Source organism: Candoia aspera, chromosome 2, assembly GCF_035149785.1.
Source record: "Candoia aspera isolate rCanAsp1 chromosome 2, rCanAsp1.hap2, whole genome shotgun sequence".
Taxonomy (NCBI): domain Eukaryota; kingdom Metazoa; phylum Chordata; class Lepidosauria; order Squamata; family Boidae; genus Candoia; species Candoia aspera.
Window position 1 is genome coordinate 134,159,537 of NC_086154.1, and position 14,434 is coordinate 134,173,970.

General features: G+C 43.7%; 1 protein-coding gene across 3 annotated transcripts in view; it reads right to left on the reverse strand.

The window, feature by feature from the left end:
* Positions 1 to 715: 715 nt before the first annotated feature.
* Positions 716 to 14,434, reverse strand: part of LOC134490593 (17-beta-hydroxysteroid dehydrogenase type 6-like) — a 28,730-nt gene continuing 15,011 nt past the window's right edge. The window contains exons 1-6 of one of the 3 annotated variants that reach the window (XM_063293748.1): positions 10,102 to 10,237; positions 8,729 to 8,858; positions 6,938 to 7,259; positions 5,925 to 6,183; positions 1,641 to 1,798; positions 716 to 1,196 (exon numbers count right to left, since the gene is read on the reverse strand). In XM_063293748.1, the coding sequence (XP_063149818.1) occupies positions 973 to 1,196; positions 1,641 to 1,798; positions 5,925 to 6,183; positions 6,938 to 7,250 (954 nt within the window). In that variant the 5' untranslated portion in view covers positions 7,251 to 7,259; positions 8,729 to 8,858; positions 10,102 to 10,237 and the 3' untranslated portion in view covers positions 716 to 972. Of the gene's footprint in view, positions 1,197 to 1,640; positions 1,799 to 5,924; positions 6,184 to 6,937; positions 7,260 to 8,728; positions 8,859 to 10,101; positions 10,258 to 14,434 lie in introns of those variants that run through there. The other 2 variants (XM_063293746.1, XM_063293747.1) reach the window with 2 other exon arrangements.

The window sequence follows — 14,434 nt, forward strand, 5'->3', positions numbered from 1 at the left end:
GTGTTGAATATTAAAATGCTTTTGGGCCGATACCTTAATTTCACACAATTTACAAAACAAAATATCACCAACGCTACTGAAAATCTGCTCCCCAAATTCTCGAACAAGACGCCGTAATTTCACACTCGCTGAACATCTACTTTTAGGCATGTTGAAATCAGATTGCAACTCTCATGGGACTCCACCACCTTGAACACACACATACCTGAGTTGGGGAGCAAATGAGAAAAAGAAAAAAAAATAGGCAAATTCTCACTCTTTTTTTCAGGCCTGGTCAGGGGAGAAGCCTCTGCCTGCTGAAGTCATTTTTAAAAAGGTTGCTCTCCCTCTCTTACACACACACAAACACACACACCCCTGAGTTGGAGAGCGGGTAAGAAAAAGAAAAAAAACCAGGCAAATTCTCATCCTTTTTTCAGGCCTGGTCAGGGGAAAAGCCCTTTCCCTCCTTCCCTCCCTCACACACACCCCTGAGTTGGGGAGCAATTAAGAAAAAGAAAACAAAGCAGGCAAATTCTCACCTTTATTTTCAGGCCTGGTCAGGGAAGAAGCCTTTGTTCCCACTTCTTTCTCTCTCTCTCTCTCTCTCTCTCTCACACAGACACACACCTCTCTCCCTGAGTTGGAGAGCGAGTAAGAAAAAGGAAAAAAAAACAGGCAAATTCTCACTTTCTTTGCTGGCTTGAACTTGCTGGCTTATCAGGGGGGTCGCCAATGACCAAAATATGATGTTTATTACAAATTAAGCAGAAATATGACATACACCTTTAAAAAGCCATAATATGACTTTTCAGGCAAAATAAAAAGCATCTAATTCTTACCAGATTACTCTAAAACATGTTTTAACTTACTTATAAATTCAAATAAAGGTTCCAGAAAAAATATGACATGTCATAGAAATCCTCGCCCTATTGATGATTCTGCATTATATCAGGATATTAATCCCTGAACAGGAAGCAATGGCTTGTTGGTTCATCCTGACACTGCTTGTGCTGGTTTTGGCCAAGAGTAGGTCACCATGTAGTCTGCTACCGAGGTTGGCAAGTAGGACAATGGAAGGTAGAAGAACTTGGCATCCCAGCCGCCACTGTAGCGAGAGCGAGGGTAGCAGGAAGTCAGGGCATGTTCTATGCAATCAGTGACCAAGCAGAGGTTCTTGTTTCTAGATTTCATGAGGCTCTGCAAGGTCTTCAAAACTGTGCAAAAGACATAGGAAGAAAAGAAAAAGTTAATTCTACAACTACTTACTAGCAACTTGAACCTGTTGATAGTTCAAGGAACCAGCTACTCCTTGACAGCCAGCCTCTAACCAAGCATTCGCTGACCTGGTGCCATTTCTATCCACAATTATTCAAGAAGAGCGTTTTGACTGAACAGATGGGGACAACCCTGGGTTGTAAAAGACCGCTATAAACCATGGTCACATGTCAATGCCTTATAATTACAAATATGGAGTCAGATTTCACATTACTGTCTTATTTTCTCATTTAAGGCAGGCAATATGCTTCTTATCTAGTCTTCTGACACAGATATCTTCTTCCATGATTGTTGAGCTGTTGTGGGTTCTGCATTTCTGGGACACCCAACCCCAACTAAGCATATATGCAATCTGCAACCCAGTTTCCCAAATTTCAACTCACGGTTGTCAAAGAACAGCTGCCCATAGGCTTTTTTGGTTTCAGAAAGGGTTTTGTTCCATGAAGTCTGGAAGCTGTCTAATGTACGTTGGAGAATGCATGTGTTGAAAGCACCAGGCTCAACAATGCTGACCTTTATCCCAAATGGAGAAAGTTCACGTCTGGATGGAACAAAAAGGAAGAATAAGGAGATGCAGAACTAAGAATGTACAGGTTTGCACAAATCTGCTTTGAATGCTAGACTCTAAATGTAGACTTTCTGCCTATGAGGAAATAGCAAAAAATCATTACGCAACATAGAATAAATCTACACCTTAGTTGCAGTACAATTACATTGTGTTGCTCAACTTCTGGATTTTTTTCAATAAGGGGGCAAGGAAGAGGACGTTCAAGCAAGTAGGTCACATTTTTTGGAACAGCTTTTTTCTTTTTCTCTTTAACTATAATGTTACAACATGTTGGTATCAGTTTTGTGTCTGTATGTGTGCATGTCTCTACGTACATTTGTTTGACCAAGTAAGACATCTACCTACTTATCTATTTCAGTCTCCTTTCCAAGGCAGTACAGGACTTTTTGTGTCCCAAAAATGGTCCAAAGGTAACTTTTCCAAAACTAGACAGCAAATGCACGTACTTTTGAAATATGTATAGAACAGCCAAGGAATGGCATCCAGTTTACAGCAGCACCAAGCTCCTCTTCCCCTGATGCGTCTTGGAATGACCATGTGACGAAATGCAGTCAGCTTTTTTCAATATTGAAAAAAAAGAAAGCTAGAAGAGCTCCCTTGGTCATCTGCTACTTTAAAAAAATGGTTTAGTGTAACATGCCAGATTCTCTGTGGATTTGTTAGCTGGATCTTCCTCATGGCTGCTGTTGGTCCCAAAATTAATCCCTCTGAGGATGAACGCCCTGCCCAATTATTCCAACAGGCAGGAAGCAGGGAATGCAGCATTTGTGGAAACCCAATGCCCAGGGAAGGAAGGAGGGAAGGAGCCTGTGGTGTGCATGGCAGGGGTTCAAATAGAGAGGAGAGGCCCAGTGTCCTCTGAGATCTGGGAGGAGGGTATGGTGCCAAGTTCACCACTTTGGGTAGGCACTGGTAAAAACAGCAGGCTCACCTGGCCACTGTGAGACAGCTGTTGCAGTTCATGGACTGTAGTGAGCACAGAGGATGGCCCTGAAGGACAGAGGGAAGTCTGTTACTAAGTCAACAATCGGATAAACGAGGCTTGAGCCAGACCCAGAAAGGAGTTTACAAAAACCCCTCAAACAGCAACCCCCACCCCACCCCAGTTCACATGAAAAGAAGAAGAAAGGAAGCACATTCTGACTTGCAAGATTCTGCTGCTATAGCTGTTCTAATAAAAGTAGCTTTAGGCCTATACGTCTGTTTCTTGGTCTGGGCTCCAGCCTCCTATATCCAACTGTTGCCATAGTAACAGATCTTCCCTCTCTCCCTCAAGACTATCCTCTATACTCATTATATGGACTCACCCTGAAGGATAGAAACCCTCTCTCCTCCCCGTGTCTCAAGGGCGTTTGCATCCTTTGGGAATCCTTTGCCCGCTGCCACACCACTGGAGGTGGCTGGCCTTTTCAGCTGTGAGAGAATGCTGTAGCTTTCCTACAAATTGGGTTACTTTCTGGAGGGAGGAGTCCAGATTGCATTGTCCCCAACCAGCTGATTGGGGGAGATGGGAATTGGGGGTCTAACTGGAGCAGGACAGGACAAACATTAGCAGGCAGAGATGAAAAACAAAGAACTCTTGATGTTTTGATTTGGTATTGATGGCTTCAGTGACATGAGATGGAGATACAAAATGGGGATCTAGTTAAATATTTGTGTCTTCAAATTCAACACAACCAGAAAATTCCTCCAGCAGCTACTGATCTCCACTTCTGTTTACTTAGTATTCAGGGGATCATGACACTGCCAAATTGGTAAGAACCTCTGGTCCAGGTTCTCTCTGCTACTCATTAAAGCAGCCTGCCATCTTCCAGGCTTTTATGTCAGCTGGAAAAAGGTTGTGGCTGCTTTAAATGGCATCTTGACTAAGAAGAGGGCAACAAAGAGATTGTTAAGTTTGAAGCTGGTAATCAGCTTCTTTTCTCAAAGGCACATTATGCATTGTTCTGAACAAAAATATTCTGAATTTAATCAAAGCTCTCAGCATTGTATAAGGATGAGACAGGGATAGAAGCAGCATTAAAAGCAGCAGCTTTCTTTATGGATTTTTTCCAGTTTGCTATAAAAGTAGTTGTAGAACTGTTAAGGCTCCTCTTTTCAGAAAGAGACAATATGAAACCAACATTTCATGGGGAAGCAGTATTAAGGATTCTGCCTTTTAGTTTTAACATATAGCTATGAAGGCTATAATAATGTGCAGCTTATTTTATTATTAAAATCCGTTGTCACACTGGGGAATGTTTACTTCATATTCTGAACCTCCCCAAAGTCTGGCTGAGGAAATGTGGAAGAGGACCTCCATTAGAAAGCTCCAAAGTTTGCAGGACACACACAGGAGGCTCTGCATGTGTTCTGCTGGCACTGATTGTCAAGGAATGGGATGCTTTTATTGATCTATTTAACAATACTTGTAACCTGCCCCAACTATCAGACTTTGGGCAAGATACAACAAGCATAAAATCAACAGGAATACAATGAAAAACAACATCAATATAATAGCGTAATACTCAGTTTAACCTTTTCCAGAACCACTGGGAATGGTCTCCGTATAGGTGTATCTCCTTTCCTCCTGCGTGTCTTGATCCCTAGCACCTGATTTGAAGCTTCTCACAATTTATTTTGGTTCTCAACAAGCACAACCAAAATAGAAAAGCCCCCAAGTGTAGGGATAACAGCTCCAGATTGCAAAAATCAGGATGACCATTATGTGGCAGCATGGAGATATAAAACTCAAATTATCTGCTTGTGTCTAACTGTTATCAGATAACATAGCTTGTTTATTTTGGCTTAACATCTTCCACGAACCAAGCTATTCCTGTTGACAATGAATAGAATAGAATAGAATAGAATAGAATAGAATAGAATAGAATAGAATAGAATAGAATAGAATAGAATAGAATAGAATAGAATAGAACAGAACAGAACAGAACAGAACAGAACAAGCTTTTATTGTCATTCCACTATACACCAAGGTGCACATTAACATGAAATTTCATTGCAATTGGCTCACAAAAAATAATTACTATAATCTATAATCTATATTCTTTACCATTCTACTCCCCTAATCATTATCCCTAATAAATATCACGGTCCTACATACAACATGTACCCCTACGAACTAAGAGGGGATTATTAAGAGTCCAGGAATCTAATAGCCCAGGGGACAAAACTATTACCTAATCTAGCTGTTCTGCATTGAAACCTCTTCCAGAGGGTAACAAGGAAAACAAGCCACAATGAGGGTGGGAGGGGTCCCTGATGATATTTTGGGCCCTAGACAGACATGGTGTATGCGCTATATCCTGAATGGGAGGAAGTAAAATTCCAGTTATCCTCTCTGCTACCCTCACCACCCTCTGCACAGACTTCTTATTCTTAATGTATAGCTTATTCAACAAACCACAGCACACAAACCATGGTTTAGGGCAGAAGTGCAGAAGGGGAGGCCCTAAGTCACACACAGTATGAAAGTCTTAACCGTGGTCCCCAGGGACGGACGGACTGACTGACTGACTTATTTATTTATACTTCAAATTTAGTCACTGCCCATCTCTCTCCGGGAGCAACTCTGGGACTTCCCCAAATCAGTGCTAAATTATGATTTTGATATAACAGGCGAAAATACTAAAGGCATGCCTGAATAGTAGTCATCTTTCTATATTTTATTTTAATTAGCTTTATTTACCTTAGATAAAGTAAAACACATCTAATTTTTCTATCAGTCCCGTCTATTACTATTTGGACAGTACGCTATTCAAATGTTGAGACTGGGCCATGCCTAGATAACTTGTCCATTGCTGTCTGGCCTACCCATCCATTTCTTTGTAAATTGTTCCTATTTATTATTGCATATAATATTGCTAGCTACTGAGACATTCCCTGGCCACCAAAAGATTGTCACTCCAGCACCGCTTTTATCTCAAGCAAAGTTGAGTGTGTGTTCAGATCTTTGGGACAGTCCTTAATAGCCACAACCATATTTCACAGCATCTGCTAGAAATCACTGCAGCTCAGACTATCTGTGTATCTATTTGCTCCAGATTAAAGTGGAAAAGGATCCATGGACCTTAACTAATTAATAGAGAAAGTTAAAGTTTACCTCAGAGTGTCTGAGAAGGCTTCCACAGCGTACTTGGATGGGCAATACCCTCCTCCAAAGCATGCCAGTCTTCCCATCACACTGCTCACATTGACCACCCTCCCTTTGGCTTTCCTCACCAGGGGCAACATGTGCAACGTCACATCAATCAGCCCAAGCAGGTTGACGTTCAACACCTTGGCGAAGTCCTCCTTAGTCAGCCATTCATTGATAGCTACAGGGTCACCTGTACCTGCGTTGTTGACCAAGCCCCAGAGCCCTGAGTAAGGAGAAAGAATACATGTTCATGATGTCCCTGTCATTCTAGGTCTCCACTTCTGTTCAAAACTGGAGGATTACCACTGCTTCAAGGGTTGCATGAAGTATATTTGTTGTTACAACCCAAATAGCCCATCTTCCCAAGAAGGAGGGAGGGAGAAAGAAGGAGGGAGAAAAGCAGAAAAAACAATATAGGCTTTGGGGGTATCTGCTTGCGGGGAGGGAAGTGATGACACATATGTCATGACAACAGCAGAGGAAGGACAAGGATTACATATTGCACTGCTTATTTGCACCAGTATCATGAAGAATGCGTTATCATTTTGACAACATTGTGGGGTCTATCAGATACCTATGTTGGTCCTCCACTGGCTAAAACAGCTTTAGAGAATTATTGAGGACGAAAATATTGCATGGGTGGGATAAATGATTTACTCCTGTTCTCCAGAACTGCTTAGATTAAAGTAGAATTTCCCAACAACTGCTTTTAAAGTACAATTAAATGAGGGAAGTCTATCTTCACTGTATCTTCACATCTATCTCTTTAGCTCCATACATACTTTAATCATGACTTGGTAAGAAAATGCTGAATTCTCATGCCATGGAAAACTCCACTTTCTGCCAAAGACATAAAACACTTTATCCTAGTCTACTGGTAATCCTAGCTGCTAATATTTGAAGTGAAGTGTCCAAGTCCCTTGACCCACATACACAGGTATGGCCAGTGCATACTATAAACAGAAGGAGTTGCTTACCTTTGTTCCCCACGCATGTTTTCACCCACTCAGCGGCTGCTGCCACACTCTCAGTGCTGGTGACATCCAGCAGGGTGGTTTTTAACCGGTCGGAAGTGACTTTTTCCAGACGCTCTGCCCCTTCCGGAGTGAGGCAAGCGGCCAGCACCCGCAGACCCCGAGCATCCAGCTGCCTGGCCAGCTGGTTCCCAAAGCCAGTGTCGCAGCCGGTGATGAAGACGTATTTCTCCGTCAGGCTCTCCACCGTCTGTCTCTCCCGGTACCAGCGACGAAGGAGGTAAAGCCCCACCAGGACAGCCAGGTAGAGCCACATAGCTGAAACCTACCAGGAAGAAGCAAGCAGAGTGAATAGATGGCAAGACATGCATCTTGGAAGCTTGGGAAGCGCAGAGTTTCCACTTGGAAATCTTTGGCTAGTTGCCCTCGGTGGGAAGATAAAAGGCTTTTTCCCCATTGATGAACTGAACTCCACCAGTCCTTAAGCCAGCATAAAACTATACCAACACCAAATACACTTCCCCCTTTGCTAGCCCCATTTTCCCTCTATTGCCTCAATTCCCAGCATCTGCATCACCCGACTGCCCTCCAAGGTAATTCCTAATGGATTTTATGCACCTTGAGGCTGCCTTGAATTGTGTCAGAATACAGGGGAAAATACAACTTTAACACCAAATAGCTCTGGGCAACGTAGACCATCTCACTCATAGATTGCAGGCAGGGTTGAAGGCAACAACATGGCAAAATGGAAGAAAAAAAAATGTTGCCAGAACTTTTGCAGACAATAGCCAAGCTTTCCTATATAAAGGACATGTGCCAAAGTACATTTGTGTCATGGTTACATGTCAGTGGGGACAGACAGAAAGTCAGGCATCCCTGCCCCCTGCTCTCTGGAGCAAGGACTGGATTAAACAATGTTTGGGGATCTGAATTTAGCAGGAGCCAATAGTAGAGGATGTGCTCCAGAACACTCACAAAGTGCTAAACAAAACTGAGCAATAAGGGAGCTGTGCGTTGCGCTGAAAAATAGAGAGTTCATAATATAGTTGTCTTGGATATAGAGCACGGGATTAGCCCCACTACGAATAAATGCTAGGAGATATTCATTATAGTTGAATTAAAAGGTAGCTTTATTGAGAAATACACGATAGAAAAGCCTCATTTCTATCCAAAGTTCATCTTGATGAGAGAGAAGGACAAGAGACAGAGAGATTTGGAGCAGACTTTGATCAATTGATTTGTTGGGAAGACAGCTAATATTATGAGTAACTTAACCCACAGCCACATCTCTACTTACTGGACAGGGTTGGATGGATCAGAGCAGGGGTCTTCAACCTTGGCAACTTTACGATGTGTGAACTTCAACTCCCAGAATTCCCCAGCCAGCCATGGGGATTCCATGGGGAATTCTGGGAACCAAAGTCCACACATCGTAAAGTTGCCAAGGCTGAGGAACACTGGACCAGAGGTAGTCTTCAAAAGAAGCTTCATTAGAGAAGGTGCACATTTGAGGTTCAGCTGCACTGCTGGACATTTCCATGGGCTTAATTTACTATTTAGAGTCCTCTGATGTACATGCTCTCCTCCACTTTCCCCCTCACAATCACCACCACATCATTTGTTTGTTTGTCTTCTTTATTTATATGCTACCCATCCCTGAAGGCTCTGGGTGACTAACAATCACGATTAGCATAAAAAAACAGCCTCCCCTCAAAAATAAACCCATGAACCAGTTCATAATATAAACAAAATTGATATCAAAACAACGAACAGAAGATACACAAAGCGACGTGCCTGATGATACTGATGAATGACCTTCCCTGGAGGGGTGTTAAAAAACTGGAAAGAGTAGAAAGCTCTGAAGTACTCCACAAAACAGAAGCTCCCGGCAGATCTCCACTCCTTCCCCGACTGAAACCACCTCCTGAGGAAGGAGGAGAACTACTGTAACATGGTGGCTCTCCCCCTCCCCTCCCCTCCCCTCCCCAGTTTCAGTCCAGAAGGACCACCACAGTTGATGGTACTAAAAGCCACTGAGAGATCAAGGAGCACCAGGAGGGTTGCCCTCCCCTCATCCCCTCCCTCCAAAGTTTGTCTGCGATACAATGGCTGGCACAAATCACCCAGGGTTAGCTCTACAAGGTGATTAGATCGGAAACTGACTCCACAGGAATACCAAGGTAGGCCGCAGCAACAGAATCTTCCAAGTCTTCCTGTCTTTTCCCTTCTCTTCCTCTTGTACCCCAGGGAGTCAGGGGGGAGCCAGCCTGAGCCTTTTTCTTATACTTTCCCGCCTCCCTGGGTGTAACACATCTTCTTCTGCACGTGGGGATGCCTTCTCCAAGGTCTTCTCCCTGGCTCTCCACACCCAGGAAATGTTCAAAGGTGGGATAGGTTTGAACCAGTTTCCCCACGCTCCTTCAACACTTGCACCCCAAGGTCGTTCAGGCTGATGGTCTTTTCACTAGCAATATTCCCCCCAGGAGGGATTTCCAGAAGAAGGCGGCATAGAATTCCACAGACTTTTCCACTGTGGAGTCTCCAAGCCGGGCTCCTGGATAGCTAATTAATTTTCCATCAGTGTTTTTTTTTAGCTGGTGGAAGAATGGATTAACAAAAATAAGTGTAAACATTCAGTAAAAACTCTCCCTCCCTGTCTCTTCCAAAGCTGGCAGTTCAGCTTGGAAGAAGGAGCTCCCTAGAAATCTGTGGATTAATTTAAATTTGGTCCCTGTCAGTGTAGGATGTGATCAGGCATGAATCATTAAGCTGTTCCATCAAATTCGCAGCAAATTACTGTTTAGAGCAAAAAACAGAAATCCAGGATTGTGGTTGCAAGTAAATTCCTTCATATACCAGTTCGGTGCGCAGGTTTCGAGCGCGAAGTACCTGCCGGCGCTCCTCCTCTCCCGGGTCTGCGTTCACTGCCCGGCTCCGCTGTACAAGCCCGGCAGGGACGTTTCTGGACCCCAACCCCGCCCTGCAACGAGGTAACTTGGACGGGGCCACCTGACGGATCCCCCTCCTCACAGGGCGAGTTAGTCAGACTGAGGCGGCGGAAAGCCCCCCCCTCTCCCCCCGCCCTGCTTCCTGACAAGCCTTCGCCGCGGACTAAAGCGAAGTCCCGCTTCGCTGAGCACGACTGGCCGCGGGCCCGGGCGACTCACCAGCCGGCGACGAAGCGCGACCTCGCAGCTTCGGGGGGTCCGGCGGCGGCGGCGGCGGCGGCTTCCCTGGCCCGGCCCGCCCTCGCCGCGTATTTGCACCAGCCGCCCGGGCGGGCAGCTCCCCGTCTGGAGCCACCGCATTGGCTGCCGAGCGCTCCTCCTTCGGGGAAAACCTGCCTCAAGCCACTGGAGCCGAGCCCGCCCAGAGGAGGGCCTCTTCGCGGCAGGGAAGGAAATCATCCTCCGCCCCGCGGGCTTTGCGGACGAATCGGGGGCCACAGGCGCCAGCGTAGCTCGGTTTGGCGGAGCAGGGAGGGAGAGGCCGGCCTGGCCGGGAAAGCCCTCATTTGCGGAAACGCAGGACTCGGATGTCCCCCGCAGGTGTCACTGACACCTTGCCACGTGGCAGGCTCCCTCCCCTGCTTCTCTCTCGCTCTCTCCCCCCACCCCGCTTTTTTTGTAATTGGTTACAGTACGCGCCCCGTTTGCAAAAATGTCCCTAAAATTCCAAATGTGCCCACCGAGCGCAAGAAGGTCGGAAAGCCCAGGCACAGATAAACATGCAGATAGGGAAGACTGCGGAGTTACCCACCAATTTACTTACCGTAGCAAAGCAGCATTTTTATTGTTTGCTTTGTTGCCAGCCCTCTATCTTTTCCTACAGGAAAGCGCCTTTTCGTCCCACGTAGGCCCCACTCGATCCAGGGCGAACAGGGCTCCAAACCCAAAATGCCTTCAGGTATATTTTGCTGGCATTTCTGATAACAGAATATGATTTCTTGAATTTGCAAAAATAAATTGCTCCATGAGGACAGATGCCTATTCTTCAGTACCTTTTCTGGCCTGGAGAATGGTGTTACTGAAATAAATAAATAAGGAGATAAATCGAAATGCGGGCAATGCTCACGAAGCCATGCACTGAATGGGTCCGACTGGCAGTCAGATGAACCGAGATCCACAGTATGAGGGCTGTGCGAGGCTTTGGCTTCGGTGTCTGACTCCCAAGGTGCTTCCCAGCAAGCGGGAGGGTGAGCCAAGCCTCGGTTGAAGATTGAGTCCAAACTGCTGAACAGCCCTGATTGATGATCTGTGTGAAAGGGCATACTGAGTGTTTGGGCGATAAGAAAAGAAGGCAAGGAGGAGTGCTACTCTTGCTCTGATACTGTCTCATTGGCACGATGCAGAAACAAAGTGCCTGCAAGCGGAACATTGTGATTACCAAATGGCTTAGTCCGCTAACACCTGGAGGTGGGCTGCATTTCTACGGACAGTGCTTCTAACTTTCTGAAAAGTTTTGGGAACGTGAAATGAACCATGTCTCTGGGTCTAAAGGCATCCTGGAAGAGGACAGTTGACACCTCCAGCCTTTCACCCAGCAGGCTCAGCGGTAAGATTAGAATAACCTTCCTCAATACAAACCCATATATATGTCAGCTTGCAGGATTAGCTAACCAGGGTTATCTGGTTTCATTTAAATGTCTCATTTAGGGACAGATCTCCAATCTGGCAAAATTATAGTCCACTTTTAACAAATTATTAGGCAATGTTACCAAATGTAATTTATTCATTGTAATTTACTCGTGAAAATGTATGTGTTGAACTTATTTGAATTTCACAAAAAAAGATGCCCCAGTTACAGCACTGGCACTTGTCTTGCCTTTTCTGTTTTCACCTGTTGGTGTACTGCCTGCAGTTCCACCAGTTTGTAGCCAATGATTGCTATCTGGAAAAATGTTCACATTACTTAAATGTTTATCAGGCATAAATATAATATCAATATTAATATAATAATTCAGATATTCCAAAAGGTGTGACAGTTCAATATTGTGAAGCTGAAAAATTCTGCAGGGAAATCACAATTTGGGATGTCACTCAGAATGAATCCTTTACTTAGGAATGCTGATGCCCTGGTGTACATAAACATGACATGCAGCATAATAAAAAAGACAAAAATAATGGATTAATATAATGACATTAAATTGGATTTTTTCCCATTGTGAATGCCTGCCTGAAGCCACTTAAGCACTTAGCTGCTGCTTGCCTGCTTGCCTGTGGAAATGCAATGGTTAATGTTTCCTCTGGAGAAAGTCCCACTCCAAAGGGGTTTGAGGCATGTGTACAGTGCAACCTGGTAGTGCAGTTCTAAATTTCTTTATTAATTTCCACACCGTTCAATGGACTTATTCCTAACTATGCGGCTGGGCATATATCTGGGGCTCAACATGGACCAGATGCTTTGGCTGCTTCCAAGAAACTGAGGTGCTTTCATGTTTGATGGAGCTGATGTCTGAAACTAAGTAGGTAAAGGTAAAGGTTTCCCTTGACATTAAGTCCAGTCGTGTCCGACTGTAGGGGGCGGTGCTCATCCCCGTTTCAAAGCCGAAGAGCCGGCGTTTGTCCGTAGACACTTCCGTGGTCATGTGGCCGGCATGACTAAATGGAACGCCGTTACCTGCCCGCCGAAGCGGTACCTATTAATCTACTCACATTTGCATGTTTTTGAACTGCTAGGTTGGCAGGAGCTGGGACTAGCAGCGGGAGCTCACCCCGTCACGCAGATTCGAACCACCGACCTTCCGATCGGCAAGCTCAGCAGCTCAGCGGTTTAACCCGCAGCGCCACCGCGTCCCGCATCATATTTGTATCAACAACTAAAGAATATTTCAGAGTTGATATTAATGACATCTACAGCTGTATAGACTAAAGAACTGGGACATCCAATAATGGAACATCAAAGGTTACAGATCTTACAGATGTCAAATTGATCTTATTAGATTTAAGATTAAAATTGATTCATTAAAATATTTTATTTCAAGCCTACTGGACACCCCAGAGAATGTATCTGAATATTTAAAAATTGAAGAATCATTGACATCTTTTTGGAATAACATTTTGACATGCAGAAGTAGATTTATGGGGAAATCTTTTAATATTAAAGATTAACATTCAACATTTAAATATTACATATTTAATGTTAGATTGTGTCCCAAAACTTTGGAACCTGACTATTTTTATGGTTATGCCAGACCTGGGGAGTTGCTGAATTATTTGAGAAACTAGAAAAGTTGTATTGTTCCTGATATTAAGGACTAGATTCAAGAGAGATGTAGTTTATCTGTTTTTGAAAAGGCAATTTTATCTACTAATCGAGAAAAGATGCAGTATGTTTGCCTTTGGCACATATTTCATATTTTAGAACAATTGATTGTTATAATTTATTCTCTTTAATTTAGAAATGTTTAAATATTGTTTAAATCTTGATCGCTATGTGATGATAGATAGTTTGTACTCCCGTTGTTGTTGTTGTTTTTGTCTTTATTGCTTTTTCTTGTTTTTCAATATTTTTCCCAGTTTTGTGGGTTCTTTTGTAAAACTAGTTAAAATAAATACATAAATAAAATATACAGTGATTTTAAAAATCAAGACCGAATCTGCCTCTTGTAGTATTATTTCTGGAGCCACAGATCAGCAGCAGTGCTGAGATACATTTACCACTGATTCTGAATGTACCACACATGCATATTTCAGAAACAGTGATTTCTACAAGGATGCCAGTGTCTCCTGAAGATGTGCAGAAAAAAGGGCTGACTTTATCTAATCTTCAATCAAAAGAGATTAGATAAAATAAACTTCAGGGATATGCAGAGTCTGAATATTATCTTTACACAAGGCTGGTTCCTGCTCCCACAAGCCTCAAAGGGAGAACGTTACCCTCGTCTGCTGGAATTTTCTAAAAGGAGGTTCAGAAGGGTGGCAGAAACTGTCCCTCAAATATAACGGTGTCTTCCGTGTCTGATTGGCATGCCTTCCTAGAAACCTTCGCCAGTCATTTCCCATTATTTTCGTGCAACTGATTTCCAGATGGGGCCTTCATTTTGGACCACCACAGAGAGGCTGACACCTCAGGTTTTAAACTGGTTGTGACAACTTTCTGGATAGAAGAAATGCCAGTGTGTTTCTGGCTAGAAGAAGAAGAAATGCCAGTGTGTTTCAGTTATGTTCAGTTGATGGGGTCCTTTATACAATTATTATTATTGTTTATTAAATTTATACACCACCCATCTCACTAGAAAAGCGACTCTGGGCTTCTTACAAATAAACGTTATAAAACCCATTAGAAAAATACAAACAATCGAAGATAAAAGAGGGAAACTAAAAGGCAAAGAGAGCGTCCTTAAGCCACCAACCACCAGGTCTGGTTATGCCAGTTTTACTGTTTAAGTTTAACTAAAAGATTTTTATCCCAATGTCCTTAAATGGCATCTAAAAAACAGTCCAACTAGCTAGAAACAACAGGTAAACCCAGGATCTTAAGGCATAATATCCTTGATCT